Source organism: Canis aureus, chromosome 19 (genome assembly GCF_053574225.1).
Source record: "Canis aureus isolate CA01 chromosome 19, VMU_Caureus_v.1.0, whole genome shotgun sequence".
Taxonomy (NCBI): domain Eukaryota; kingdom Metazoa; phylum Chordata; class Mammalia; order Carnivora; family Canidae; genus Canis; species Canis aureus.
This window is the reverse complement of record NC_135629.1, coordinates 13,609,770-13,625,697: the sequence shown is the minus strand read 5'-3', so window position 1 is coordinate 13,625,697 and position 15,928 is coordinate 13,609,770. Positions and strand designations below refer to the sequence as shown.

The following is a 15,928-nucleotide window of genomic DNA, read 5'->3' as shown; positions in this document are numbered from 1 at the left end:
AGAGAGAGGCAGAGGCACAGGCAGAGGGAGAAGCAGGCTCCATGCAGGGAGCCCGACGTGGGACTTGATTCAGGGTCCCCAGGATCAAACCCCGGGCTGCAGGCGGCGCTAAACCACTGCGCCACTGGGGCTGCCCTAAGATGGAATTTTAAAAGAATGAAATAAATATAAGGATATTTCAAATTATTTATTTTAATTTATTCTTAAGGCTAAAAATTTATTTCTTGTTCTCTATGTCTGATGGGGAATTCATCTGGTAAGAGAAGACTCAGCTTTGATATTTTCTTATTTTCTTATCTTTGCATTCTTAGAGGTTTGTCTTCAGTTAATAGCTTTGCTGCAATCTGAAAAGCATTGATTCATTACGTGGAAGTTGATTTTATTAAAGTTGAAAGACAAAACCTGTAAATCCCTATAAGTAGGAACACTGTAAAATGCTCTAGAAGCAGATGTCTTAGTTGGATACCCCCAGAAATAGAGCCTGGTACAAAGTCTCTCTTGCAGCTAGTTCATTTGGGAATGGAGTTCCAGGGCACAGTGATGCAGGATGGGGGAGAAAAAAAGGAGGGAAAACCAGTAGGAGAATCTCTTACGACATTGCCCCTCTCCCTGTTCTGGATAAGGGAGGTCGGTACTTCATCTCACCGGGACCTTGTGAGGCCTTATGGAGTGCACTTCAGAGCTGTGTGCCTACAGGACAAAAGAGAAGCAGACGTCTAGCCATTGGCTCCTGTCCTGCACTGGTCAAGAGTGGCTTTGTGGGCATAAACATCCATGATCTTCTGGACTGTGGCGAGGCTCCCAAGGAACAAGAGAGAGCACAGGCCATCTCAGTGCTGGCATGACACTGGTTCCACGCAGCAACAGAGCTCACTCTTTACACATTAGGGGGCCCGGGGGGGGGGGGTTTGAAGTGGTGCATAGGAGGCATCCATCATAGCAGATGAACCCCCAAAAGAGTGCCTTTTCAACTTCTAAGCACTGTGGACCTCTCTCAGAGTGGCTCTCATACCATGTTTCCACATCGTCACTTGGATACCAAGTGAGGAGAAGCTTGACTGATTGATTCCCTCTCCCTCCCTCCTTCTCTTTCTTCCTTTTTTCCTTTCTCCACCACTCCCTGTATATAAATAGGAAGTTATCATGATTTATTGTCTCACCTCAGTGAACATTCTTCTGTACCATACCCCATGTGATGACTTCACACTTTGAAGACTAGACATTCGAGACAACCAAGAAAAAAATAACAGAGGAGTGAATTATTACTGTTGGGGAAAAAAATTCAAGAAGTGTAATCTTAGGCCAAAAACATTTAGATTTTCAAGTGCTTTTTAATAAAAAACAAAGTCCAAGATTTGGAATGATTTATGTCCTCGCGATGGTGATGGGGTATTGGCAGTATAGAATTCAAACATTTATCACATACACAAGATAATAACTACTATCCAAAAATACTTATAAGTGGTGAAACAATCCATCTCTTGTAAGTTTGGGCATCAAGCCAGACCATCAGAGAGCAGTTTTCTTGGATTGTCTTGGTCCCTGAAAGAGTCCATTTATTAAATTATGCTTTGGCATAATGCTCATGGCTTGCATTGAAGGAAACCATAGAAAAGCTGAGAGTAATTCACGACTATATTTTCTTTAGAGTTGTTAGAGATCTCCATTACATCAGCTAGTACCCCCTTCAAGAGGACTCCTAAAGAAAGTTCTTGCAGACACCAATGTCAGTAATTCTGACTCTCTCCTCAAAGTCACTGCATGTATATATGTGTATATGTATATGTAGTGCGTGTGTCAGTCAAAATACAATTTAATATTATATTCACTGGACAAAGTCAGTCTTCAAAGTAACCATATTTTCCTTTTCGCTTTGGCTACTTGGAAGTTTAGCACTTAATTTACCTACCTACCTACCTTTAATAATTTTATAGCACTGGAGAACATGTACTAACACTTCATTAGCTTTATCTTGTTATTGGACTCTCATTTTTCCCTACTTTATTTTTAAGCACAAAATAAAATCTTGTGCAATTGTATACATTTTTTTAAGAAGCAGCCTCAAGTTGGGGGCACCTGGGCTGCTCAGTTGGTTAAGCATCTGGCTCTTCGTTTTGGCTCAGGTCATGATCTCAGGGTCCTGGGATCGAGCCCCCTGTCAGCCTCTCTCCTTCTAAAATAAAAAATTAAAATAAAATCTTTTTTTTTTTTAAAGGAAGCAGTCTCAAGTCTGTTTTAGAGTTCGGCTAAGTGTAACTTTAAAAATAAAAATACTATTTCAGAATTCTGAAATTCACAGGAGTAACATAAATCATTCCAAGTGATAGACATTTTTAAATTTAAAATCACTGGAAAAATCTAAAGAATATTGACATTTATATCCCTTAGTATTTTCTCTTAAGTCTCTCAAACTATTCATTTTTTAAGTCTTAAAGCCAATAAATGCCATTCCTTGATTCCCTTCCCAATTCAAAACAATTAGGAAATAAGAGAGATGGATAAATGGGGATATAAAAAAAATTTAGTTATTTATTTGAGAGAGAGTGAGCAAGAGAGAGAACACAAGCAGGGTGAGCATCAGAGGGTGAGGGAGAAGCTAGGCTCCCCCCTGAGCAGGGAGTCCAGTGTGCCTCAATCCCAAGACCCCAGGATCATGACTCAAGCTGAAGATGGACACTTAACTGATTGAGCCACCCAGATGCTCCATAAATAGAGATTAAAATGTCATTTTTATTACTGATAAGGGTGACGGCAGATCATGACTTCAGAACTGTGCCCCAAAGGGCTTGCTAATACTTTGCTGGAATTAACAGATTTTGCCCACCCAGCCTTTGATATGAATGGATTCCAGTATCTGCTGGACAGCCTACCACCCAGTAAAGAACAGGCCCAAATTCAACCTCTCTTCAGGCTGGCAGATCCCCAGGAGAATAGATCCCAGCAGGACCTGAGTCACTCTGCTCAGTCCTCCTCCCAATTCCACCAATTAGGGAAGTCACTCCTTCCCTGGGGCTGAGGATGGGACAGAGAGGTAGGAGTGCCACTCTAGTGCAGTGCTTCTTAATGGTTGCTACTGGTATATTGGGCAGGACAGTTGTTGGTTGAACTGTCCTATACATTGTAAGATCTTTAATATCCTTGAATTATGGATTACTTATTTAATAGCCACAGTATTAAAAAAATTAAAAAAAAATAGCCACAGTATTGCCCATGTGCCCACTTGCACTTCCTGACCCCTCAGAGTTGACAGCCTTGCTTGAGAGGAAGTTCCGTTATGGAAACAAGAGGGCTATATGTATGTGTTTGGGGAGGGGAAAGGAGGCAAGAGGGACAGTACCCAGGTGGAAATTCCTTGCTAGCATTAATGTCTTTGTTATTATTAACTTTCTGTTAGCTGTAAATTATTTAAGTAACTTTTTACAATGATAGGGATGCAAACTGGCCTCATGCTGATCCCTAGCTGGCATCCTGGACAAGGAATGTTGGGAATAGTGATGTAAGGCAGCAGCCAGCTTTCAGATTTGCTCCTAACCCCTTTAAGCCCTCCAAGAGGTAGTTCTCATATATGATCCATAAGTATTATTTTTAATTCTACAATGGTGATATTTATGACCTAAAATAATGTAATCCAATCTCGGTTTATTTTTGAAATTTAGACAGTAATCTCTTGACACCCCCCAGTGAATGAAGTGGAAAGTAATACATTAGCATTTTCGTCTAGTTCTTACCTCCACCAGGCTTTCCAATTTTCATTATTTTAATTTTTTTACTGGCAAGATTATAATGCTTTTATTGCATATATTATAGGATATATATTATATATTATATTGTAGGATATAAGATATATATGATATATACATACACATATATAATAGGATTCACGTTCCTCTTTGGTTGGCTGGGCCATTTCTAAAATTTTAAACTGAAGAAAACTGTTAGAATATCACCATAAGTAATTACTGCTTACCACAGAACTAATTAGTCTAATTGGACCCATAGAGAAGGAAATGTAATCCTGTGCCCTTAAACTTCAGCTACTTGGCAGATGGCTTGAGCATCAATGTTCAGGGCTATTTCCCTTCATTGCTTTTTAGGTTTCTCTTCTTCTGGGACATATTTAACCACCACTGCTTCTTTTTTATCTTTACCCTGGCTTCTTGCCTGAGTTTATTTCTCATTGTGCTTGCATGTCTCATTTTTATTTATTTTGTTGTTGTGTATTTTGGTTTATTTTATTGCATAGTAATCCTCAATGTGTCCTGTAAGCATGTGAGCACTCTAATGTCTTCAGCAGGTCACATTGGCATAGATAAACTATAGGTGATTCACATTCCTATTTTGCTGGCTGAATTTCATCCCTTCACTTCCCATCAGAGACTATACACTAGAATGTGTGTTAGAACACCCTCATTAGGGATCCCTGGGTGGCGCAGCAGTTTAGTGCCTGCCTTTGGCCCAGGGCGCGATCCTGGAGACCCGGGATCGAATCCCACGTCAGGCTCCCGGTGCATGGAGCCTGCTTCTCCCTCTGCCTGTGTCTCTGCCTCTCTCTCTTTCACTGTGTGCCTATCATAAATAAATAAAAAAATTAAAAAAAAGAACACCCTCATTACAGCAATAATCTAAAATTCACAATTGCTGACTTAAGGATATTAAAACATACCATTTAAAACTTTGGTAGCTATTGGTAGTGGGAAGGAATTACTTGTAACAGAACCCACATGACATCCTGTGCCATTGGCTGAGAACTCCAGCCCTCAGACCTTTGCTCGCGGTCCTTTATTCTCCATCGCAACTGACAACACCAAAGATTCCTGAGAATCATCTTTGAGTGTCAAACTCTGTTCTCCCATCTCTCTCCCCTTTTTGCATCCGATCATTAGAACTAATGAATTTTATCTCCTGACTTGTTGTTTTTTTCTTTTAACAGTACTTAATGGAAGTATAGGTTGTTTTTTTTTTAAGATGTTATTTAATTATTCATGAGAAACACAGAGAGAGAGAGAGGCAGAGACACAGGCAGAGGGAGAAGCAGGCTCCATGCAGGGAACCCCATGTGGGACTCGATCCTGGATCCTGGGATCATGCCCTGAGCCGAAGGCAGATGCTCAACCACTGAGCCACCCAGGTGCCCCTACGAATATAGTTTACATACAGGAATATGCACAAATCTTAAGTGTACAGCTTGTTAACTTTTTACAGATGTACGCAACATCAAAATCAAGTTGTATAACATTCTTGGGAGGTCTGGGTGACTAGTTGGTTAAATGTCTGACTCTCCATCTCAGTTCAGGTCTTAATTTCAGGGTTGTGAGTTCAAGCCCTGCACTGGGCCCCAAACTGGGTGTAGAGTCAAATTAAATATATATATATATATAAAATGTATATATAGTATACTTGCACAACATTCTTATCACTCTAGAAAGCTTCCTTGTCCTCCTTCCTAGTCAATTATGCCTCCTCCCCTTCCTGGTACCTCTGTTCTGACTTCATTCACCACAGTTTATTTTTTGCCTGTTCTAGAGTTTCATTTAAGTGGAGCCAGACCTGTATACTCTATTGTTTGGCTTCTTTTGTTCAATATAATTTTTTAAAGATTTATCCATGTTGTTGTATCAGTAGTTCATTCTTCTCTACAAATTAGTTTCATGAATACACCAAAATTTGTTTTTCCGTTCTTCTGCTGAGTTTTTTATTTTTTACCTTTTCCTAGATTTTGACTATGAAGAATAAAGCTACTGTAAACATTTGTGTAGAAATCTTTTGGTTACCTACACTTTTATTCCTTTTGTGTGTGTACCTAGGAGTGCTATTTGTTAGGTTATAGAATAAGTGCATGTTGGACTTTAGAAAAAGATGCCATGCAGCCCCGGTGGCTCAATGGTTTAGCGCCGCCTTAGGCCTGGGGTGTGATCCTGGAGTTCCAGGATCGGGTCCCACATCGGACTCCGTGCATGGAGCCTGTTTCTCTCTCTGCCTTTCTCTCTGTCATGAATAAATAAAATCTTTAAAAAAAAAAAAAAGATGCCATGTAGTTTTTCTGTTATGGTTGTACTATTCTGTACACTTATTAGCAATGTATCGGAGTTCCAACTAATCCACATCTTCACTAACACTTGAGAGCTTTAGTCTTTTTCATCGTAGCCATTCTGGATGCATACAGTAGTATCTTAGCATAGTTGAATACTTCTTTTAGAATTTTACTTTTAAATTGGGAGAATAAGTACTTAGCATATATGGATACATCTTCATGTTGTCTGATTCATGCTGGCCGTGTATGGAAACCTAGGGTCGAAAACTTTTTCATTCATGATTAGAAAACATCACTGACTTCTAGAATTCACATTTGCTGGATAGAAGTTTAGTACCAGTGTGGTTCTTTGCTTTGTAGGTAACCTATTTAATCTTTCAGGTACAAAGAGCATGGATGTTCTTGAATAATTTTTCTTTTCATTTCATCCTGAGAATTCTGAAAATTCAAAGGAATCTTTCTATTCATGAGCCTGTTTTTATTCATCCAATTTAGCACTCAGAGATCTTTTGGACTTCCAAAGGGTCACACTTTTCTTCCTCTTGAGGACATTTTCTTCTATTTGGGGATATGATTTCCTCCTCTCTGTTGTCTCTGCTGTTTCTGATACTCCTACTACACGGAAGTTGGGGCCCAGTGGATTTAAATTACGTTACCTTTTTTTTTTTTTTAACACAGCCTCCTCCATTATCAACATCACTCACCAGAATGTAATTCCTTTTTTGAGAGAGAAAGAAAGAGAGAGAGAGCACGAGCACGGGGAGGGGCAAAGGGAGAGGGAGAAAGAGAATCTTAAGCAGTCTCCACACCCAGCTTGAGGCCAACACAGGACTCGATCTCACAACCCTGAGATCATAAGCTGAGCTAAAATCAGGAGTTGGACGCTCAACCAAGGAGCCACCCAGCTGCCCCATGGATGTATAAGTTTTTAACTTCTTCGGGCAAATACCAACTTTAATTATTAAAAAGTATTTTTCGAGATGACTGGGTAGCTCAGTGGTTGAGCATCTGCCTTCAGCTAAGCACATGATCCTAGGATCCGGTGATCAAGTCCCACATTGGGCTCCTTCAGGGAGCCTGCTTCTTCCTCTGCCTGTGTCTCTGCCTCTTTCTGTGTGTCTCTTATAAACAAATAAAATCTTTAAAAAATAAAAATAAGATAAAATAATAAAAAATAACAAATAATAAAAAAGTATTTTTCACCTCTTTGCTTTTGCTCTACATCATAGGGGATTTATTGAAGACTATCTTTTAGGTTAAAATCTCAGCCTCATCTCATCTGTCCTAGTATTCAGTCAGACCATTCAATATTTAATTTTGGCTATTTTGGTCAGATTCTTTTATTCTTCTTATTTCTTTTTCATATTAGCTTAAATTATTTTATCAATATAAAATAGTCTCATATAATTATGCTAATTAGTTCTTATTAAAAAATCAAAGTTACCTGTACTGTTTTTTCTTTTTTCTTAGATTAGTTGTATATCTATCTTGATCCTTCTCTTCACTGTTTCTGGTTTTTCTCAATTACCTGGTCCAGTTGGCCTAAATACAATCTGTGGCAGTTTGTATTATTCAAAGATGGCCACTCAATTATACCCCATCATGAGCACTCTTCTCATAACATGATGCTGATACTGTTCCATCAAGAGGTGGGATCTATTTTCCCACCACTTGAGTTGGGGAGGGTCTGCCTACTGTGGAAGTGATACTACATGACTTCCGAAGCTAAGTCATAAAGGCAATACATTTTCTGTCTGGCTCTCTCTCAGGACATGCCCTTTTGGATCCTCGAGCTGCCATGTGATAAGCCCAGCTGTCCTAAAGCCACCACACTGGGGGGACCATGCAGAGAAACTACATGGAGATGGAGATGCCCAGTAAGACCTTGGGGGGTCCAGCCCTGACCTTCAAATTGCTCCGGTGCTGAGAGGAGCAGACACAAGCTGTCCCTGCTGAATTCTACCTAAACTGCAGATTTGTACGCCAAACAAATAGACATTGTTTTAAGTCTTTGGTAGTTTCTAACAAGCAATAGATACCTGGACCACTCTTCTTAATCCCAGTCATAGCCTCCAAACTACCTTTTCTTGTAGACTCCCACCCTCAAGCTTCTCTCTTTCTCCTTGGGAAAGATTGCTCTTTATTCAGATGCTTTCCCTCTGCTCTTTTCTCCATTCACCAAATTCCATTTCCTTTCTACCTTTTAGAATTTCCCCCATACTTTAGCTTTGCTGCTGGTTCCCTTATTTTGTTTTCTCCCATAGTTATAGTTTCAGTGGTATAAAAAGGGAATCTTTTCTGTCTTCTCAGTAGGCCTTGCAAGACCAAATCCTGTGCTTGACAAGAAGTCTTGAAAAAGTAACATATACACACGTACACACACAAACATACATGCATATATTTTCTTTTTTTTCTTTTAATTTTATTTATTTATTTATTCATGAGAGACACACACAGAGTGAGGAAGAGACCCAGGCAGAGGGAGAAGCAGGCTCCCTGCAAGGAGCCTGATGTGGGACTCAATCCCAGGACCCCAGGATCACAACCTAGGCCAAAGGCAGATGCTCAACAACTGAGCCACCCGGGCACCCACATGTGTATATTTTCAAAATGGAACAAAAAAATCTGAGTGGAAGAAGGGGAATGAAATAATTTAATGAAGAGAATCTTTGGGGCAGCCCGGGTGGCTCAGTGGTTTAGCGCCACCTTCAGCCCGGGGTCTGATCCTGGAGACCCGGGATCCAGTCCCACATCAGGCTCCCTGCATGGAGTTTGCTTCTCCCTCTGCCTGTGTCTCTGCCTCTCTTTCTCTCTCTCTTTCTCTGTCTCTTTCTGTATCTCTCATGAATAAATAAAATAAAATCTGTAAAAAAATGAAGAGAATCTTTTTGGTCAATCACAAGTAATGAATTTCGAAGTTCTGAACTGAGAATTGAGGGAAGTGAACAATCAACACGATGGAAAGCAAGGTTCCAGGTGTGAAAAAAACCTTTATTTTGTTAAGAACATTTAACATGAGATCTATTCTCTTAGTAAATTTTAAGTCAACAATGTATTATTATTGGGATGCCTGGGTGGCTCAGTGGTTGAGCATCTGCCTTCGGCCCAGGGTGTGATTCTGGAGTCCCGGGATTGAGTCCCACATCACAGGCTCCCTACATGGAGCCTGTTTCTCTCTCTCCATGTGTCTCTGCTTCTCTCTCTCTGTGTCTCTCATGAATAAATAAATAAAATATTTTTTAAAAAGCCAATGTATTATTGTTGACTATTGGTAAAATTTTGTACTAAAGATCTTTAGAATTTATTCAACTTACTTAACTGAAACTTGGTGACTGTTAATAAGTAATTCCCCATTTCCCTGTCCCCCATTCCCTGGTAACCACTATTCCAGACTCTGATTTTCTGAATTTGATTGCTTTAGATGCCTCATGTAAGTAGGATCATGTAGTACTTGTCTGTCTGTGACTGGTTATTTCACTTAGTATAATGTCCTCGAGTTTATCCATATAGCAGATATCCATGTCACATATAGCAGAGTTTCCTTCTCTTTAATGGTTGAATAGGAGGCACCTGGCTGGGTCAGTCAGAAGAGCATGCAACTCATGATCCCAGGGTCATGAGTTCTAGCCCCATGTTGGGTGTAGAGATTACCTAAATAAATAAATAAACTTTAGAAAAATAAAAGCTGAATAGCATTCCATTGCATGCATATACCCACATGCTCCCAGTCAATGGGAGAACACACAGGGAAGTCAAAAGGCCTTCATAAACGTTCAAAGGGCTGCCTTGTTGGGCAGCCCGGATGGCTCAGCAGTTAAGCGCTGCCTTCAGCCCAGGGTCTGATCCTGGAGACCTGGGATCGAGTCCCACATCAGGCTCCCTGCATGGAGCCTGCTTCTCCCTCTGCCTGTGTCTCTGCCTCTCTCTCTCTCTCTCTCTCTCTCTCTCTGTGTCTCTCCTGAATAAATAAATAATCTTTAAAAAAAAAAAAAAGACTGCCTTGCTCTTAGCCCTTCTGAGGAAAATAGTCCCATGAGAGGCTTTCTTCCAAGAGCTGTCATGTTATTTGAAAAATGAACTCCCATCTCAGGCCATGTCTCATTGGATCAGAAATGGTGCCAAAGCTGAACATATGTAACTCGACCCTCTGAGGCTATATGGGGCATGAAACTGTTCAGAAGAAGCATTCTACTTCATGTGGTAGAGAGTTGGCCAACCATAACCTCTTTCATAGGAAATATATATCCTAAATGAATAAATGTAAGGTACTTGACTTAGGCCATCAGGAGATGGCCTGAACTTCATCTCCTGAACTTCATCTCCTGAAATTCACATCTCCATGGATATTGATAAAAAAAAAATATGAGGTAGAGAGGTTGTATGGCTGGGAAAATATGCCATGCAACTTCTAGTTCCATTGTATCCTTGCGCTAACTTCCAGTCTCAAAATAAATTTCTGGGCATATTTTCCACAGATGACTTAAAAGGAAACAGACTAATAGAATGAAATGTTAAGAACCAAATTCAGAGTTTATAATTTACTTCTGTGTTCAGCATTAGAGCTTTGGAAAGGGCAACACATCTGTCATTGCTTTGCAAAAAACAAAGTGATGTACAAATGGAACTGAAGTCCTTGCTAATAACCAACTGGTATTTCTTTCTGTCTGACCATCTGCATCCGATCTACCTGTTCAGAGGACATTTTGTTTGTTTGTTTGTTTGTTTATTTATTTATTTATTTATTTATTTATTTACTTATTTTTTGTAGGTTCAAGAGTGCTTCAATGGGGAGCGCTCCCAGGCGAGGTTCCATGACTCAGAGAGGTGGCCCGAGTCAGGGAAGTTGCGACATTTTGTTTAAAATATGAAAATCTCTCCCACTCAGTACCTAATTAACTAGAAACTCTCGGGATATGGGAGAGAAATTTCTGCAAATCTACATTTTAAGTTTCTTCAAGTGTTCCTTATGTGCACTGAAGTTTGAGAGTCCCTGTAATACAGGTAGCTTTCTTCCAATGGTGTGTGTGCGTGTGCATGTGTGTTTGCTTGTGTAAAGGCATATGCACAACCTGTGTGTCAAGGGTTTCTGTGGTGGGACCAATGATATTGCTTAGAAAGGAGAGTGAAGGGCAACCTGGGTGGCTCAGTGGTTTAGCGCTGCCTTCAGCCCAGGGCCTGATCCTGGAGACCTGGGATCGAATCCCACGTCGGGCTCCCTGCATGGAGCCTGCTTCTTCTCCCTCTGCCTGTGTCTCTGCCTCTCTCCCTCTCTGTGTCTCTCATGAATAAATAAATAAAATCTTAAAAAAAAAAAAGAAAAGAGAGTAAAATCAACAAATTCCTGCTGAGCCCCCACAGAAGCAGCCCTTTTGAGGAGGGATTAGCTTTTGAGGAGGATGGTTGTAAGAACTTGGTTAAAATACTGCAGAGTGTAGTAAAGGCCTCCTTGGGTCAAGGTTGGCATCAAAGGAAAAGAACAGACATGACCCACATTTCTTCAAAGGACCCACTGCCTAGGGCATGAAATTGGGCAAACCAGAACCCACTCTGACAGTAAGCAGCCTCACTTGACAAACAAGTCATGAGTAGGCTATTTAACTGTATGCACAGGTGTGGCTATATAAGTGGGCAACACACTGAAATACTTTTGTCATGGTCGCTAAGTAGCCTTTTCCTCAACCCCATCCCCACCCCACCCTCAAGCATGCCCTCTACCTGACCCCTCTCACATGGCTCCCTCCAGTGTCCATGATCTAGTATTCAAGGGCTAATGCCTGGCATGGTGGGCATTCTAGCACCCTACACTGGCACTATATAGTTGGCTTGTCTTCTGATTGGTTGATGCCCATGCTCTACAGGTGGTTTAATATTTTAGGTCGTGTCTGTAACACATGACTTATTTCTGACAATAATATCAAATGGTAGTTTGGAACAGTAGCACCCTGAGATAAACTCTGGACCGAGAATTCAGGATGCTTCCTATTGAAATTCCAACAGATCTCCTTCTTAAGCTCTGAGGTCGCTTCTGGAATCCTGACATGCCAAGGTAGAGAGGACACCCTAAGAGACAGATACCAGACTCCCTTTTAATCTTGACATACAAGGCTGTGAGCTGGATCTAATTCAATTTCAAAACTAAAGACATAAAATCACTACTAACCCGGGGATCATGAGGCAATTAATATTGGTTAAATCAGCATAAGGAATTACTGTTTTTATTAAATTACTATGTATGCCACAGTCGGATTGTTGTTACTGAAAACAGATCATCAAGAATTGTGGTTTTCCCTGCCCATTTGAAGTTCAGACCACTAGAATGGACACTCTTTCTTAGGTTTTCTTTTCTATTTTTCTGTTTGTTTGTTTGTTTGTTTGTTTGTTTTCCAGGTTTACTGATGTCACATTGCCTAGAACAGTGCCTGGAACATAAGGTAGGTGCTCAATGTTTGTTGAATGAAACTACAATTTCAAAAGATTCTCAGTTTGTTGTTTTATTTCATCAGAGACAAGAAGAAATTAGCAGGAGATATCAAAATTATTTCCTACATGGAAGCAGCAGCATCCAGAATGCCTACCCCTTGCAACAGTAGTAACCACCTTTGGAGCTTTTTTTTTTTTAAAAGATTTTATGTATTTATTCATGAGAGATACAGAGAGAGAGGCAGAGACACAGGCAGAGGGAGAAGCAGGCTCCCTGCAAGGAGCCCAATGCAAGACTCAATCCCAGGACCCCGGGATCATGCCCTGAGCCTAAGGCAGATGCTCAGCCGCTGAGCCACCCAGGCGTCCCACCACCTTTGGAACTTAAAAATCAGTGGTTGTCATTTGCAACCCTGACTTGAGGCCAATTTCCTATCTCATGAAGGAATAGTATACTAAAGATACAACAAAAACATAAGCATGTCCACATTATTTTAGATTGGTAATTGAGCTCTGTTGAAGGAGGCTTCCGTTAAAGTCTCACTTGGTGATGGGACCTGGGCAGACCTCATCTAGACCCAGGAATTCGTCTCAAGTGGCCAGAGGGATTTATAGATGAGAGGAAAGACCAGGCTTAATCTCCTATTGTCAGAGTTTTTTCTTGGGATTTTGCTTGTTTTGCATTTTTCATTTGTTTCTCTGAGCCTCATTAAATAGTTCCCTAACTATTCTTTCCTAGTTGTTTACTTTTTTCCTCTTTGCTTTCTGAGCCCACAACAACCAAATCCTCAAGACAAAACACCCAGAGAAAAGTGGCAGGCCAGGGGCACCTGGGTGGCTTAGCAGTTGAGTGCCTGCCTTCAGCTCAGGGCGTGATCCAAGGGTCCTGGGATTGAGCCCCCCATCATGCTCCCCACAGAGAGCCTTCTACTCCCCTCTGCCTATGTCTCTGCTTCTCTCTCATTAATAAACAAATTTTTTTAAATTAAAAAAAAAATGGCAGGTCATTTAAATTCAGTAGATTTTAGTGGCATTAGGATGATTGTATTAAAGTAAAACAAACAAAAACCACCTCCTTTAATGGGTGTTCACCTAAACATTAACTAGTAATGTGAATCATTATAAGTTGTAATTGCTTGAGCACATATTATGTGCCAGCCAGGTATTTTACATATATAGGTTAACTTTTGGGTTCATAATAACAGGGAAACTGAGATTTAGAGAGATTGTCTTGCTCAGTCGAAGGAGACAGAGTCATAAATCCTGATTTAAAAGTGTCTATGGCGGATCCCTGGATGGCTCAGCGGTTTAGCGCCTGCCTTTGGCCCAGGGTGCGATCCTGGAGTCCCGGGATCGAGTCCTGCGTCGGGCTCCCGGCATAGAGCCTGCTTCTCCCTCTGCCTGTGTCTCTGCCTCTCTCTCTCTCTATCATGAATGGATAAATAAAATCATTTTTTAAAAAAGTGTCTAGGATATGTTCAGGGGCAAAAAGGTGAGATTCATAAAAGCATGCCATTCTAAATCTCATTAATAGAAAATATACATAATAAGCCCATATATATGCACTCACATAAAAATATGCAGAAAGCTGCCCAATCTTGGGTAAGTTACCTACTTTCTCTAACCCTTGGCTTTTACATTTGTAAAGCAGGCAAAAGTATCCCCGACTTGGAAGGATATGGGGGTGAAATCAAATAGTCTACATGAAGCATCTACCTTGTGCCTGACACAGAAATGAGGCCGTGATCCATTTTTTTGCTCTTGTTATTGCTGCTACTACTATTACTAAAGAAAACTACTATCATTACTGCTATTGACACTAACTAGTACTACTGTTACTGAAGAAAACTAACCAAACTGTCAAGAGCAATGACCTCTGGAAAGTCAAGCTGGGGTGGGGTGGGGATGAGGGAGGGGATGGTGATTGTATCTTCTACTTCACACACACCTGAGCTGGTGGAAGTCTTTTACACCGTATCAGACGCTTCTGCTAATGCATATTATGCAAATCATTTTATAGAAAATACCTCTCGTACCAAAATGTATTTTCCCAACTGCTTCTGTATTCCCCTCCAAGCAACCAGTAAAATAATAAACGAACTTAAAAAAAAAAAAAAAAAAAACACCTTTAAAGGTTGATTTAAATGCTTCTGACGGGCACTGAGGGGTGCACTTAATGGGATGAGCACTGGGTGTTATGCTATATGTTGGCAAATTGAACTCCAATAAAAAATAAAATAAAATAAATAAATAAATAAATAAATAAATAAATAAATAATAAATAAATAAATGCATCCATGCATGCTTCTGTTCCTTAGCCTATTTTTGGTCCCAGAGCAGTGTGCAGAACCCGATGTCATTGGCAGAGTTTCCTTTGGATGCCCCCATCCATCCTCCCAGGCGCAGCCGTGGAGCCGACCACCTGCCTAGGCCTGGTCAACGCCTGGGGTGGTTTGGCCGGCCGCGTCCATCCCGTGCATCCCGAACGTTTGCAGGCCGCCTTTGACCTCGGTTTGGCCGCGGATGACGCCCTTCCCGTCCCCGAGCGCCTGCAGCGCGCCCGGCCGCCGGCTGGAGCTAACCGGCTGCGGCGCCCAGGCCCGGGGAGCCGCGCGCCCCTTCCCTGCGGGAGCCGGGTCATCCCCAGCTGATTTAGAGTTGTTGTTTTTTTTTAAAGATTTTTAAACATTTATTTATTCATAGAATTCATAGAAGATAGAGAGAAAGACACAGGCAGAAAGAGAAGCAGGCTCCATGCAGGGAGCCCAACGTGGGACTCGATCTCTGGTCCCCAGGATCACGCCCTGGGTCGAGGGCGGCGCTAAACCGCTGCGCCACGGGGCTGCCCTGATTTAGGGGTTTAATAAAACCAAACGGGAGCACTGTCGAGGCAGAGAGGCCTGGAAACCGGCTGTTCCTTGGCTCATTGGGCAACGCGCAACAGCCCTCCCTTCCAGATGTCAGACCCGGAGCTAGACGCTGGGACGCCAAGTTGAGTAAGATCATCCCAGCCCCAGTTTGGTTAATAATAGTCGAGTAAAAAGGTGGTGGCAATGAAGCCATTTGGTTCTGCTTTGGGCTGAAGTGCCAAAATAATAGATGTCACATGGCAACGTGGTGCTGCGTGAGGTCGCCTTGCAGTCCTTGCAACAGGAAGGGCTGTGAGATGCGGAGCGCTTCCTCCAGAGAGGGTGGGCCCAGAGGGGGAAATTAAAGGAAAGAACCGAAGTGCCTGGGTGGGTAAGATGGTTTAGCATCTACCTTCAGCTCAGGTCATGATCCCCGGGGTTCAGGGATCCATCCCCTACATCTGGCTCCCTGCTCAATGGGGAGTCTGCTTTTCCCTCTCCCTCTGCCTCTCCTGTTTGCTCTCTCTCACTCTCAAATGAATAAATAAAAAATCTTAAAAAAAAAAAGAGAAAGGAATGAATAGAGTTTGGAGACAGCTGTTGGTGAGTTGAGCCCTTCCTCCATCCT

General features: G+C 41.5%; 1 protein-coding gene across 1 annotated transcript in view; it reads left to right on the top strand.

The window, feature by feature from the left end:
* The window catches only part of LOC144289662 (transient receptor potential cation channel subfamily V member 5-like), a 32,345-nt gene extending 19,732 nt beyond the window's left edge, over window positions 1-12,613 (top strand). The window contains exon 3 of the mRNA XM_077857991.1: window positions 12,419-12,613. Within this exon, the coding sequence (XP_077714117.1) occupies window positions 12,419-12,427 (9 nt within the window). The 3' untranslated portion in view covers window positions 12,428-12,613. The remainder of the gene's footprint in view (window positions 1-12,418) is intronic.
* Window positions 12,614-15,928: the final 3,315 nt, after the last annotated feature.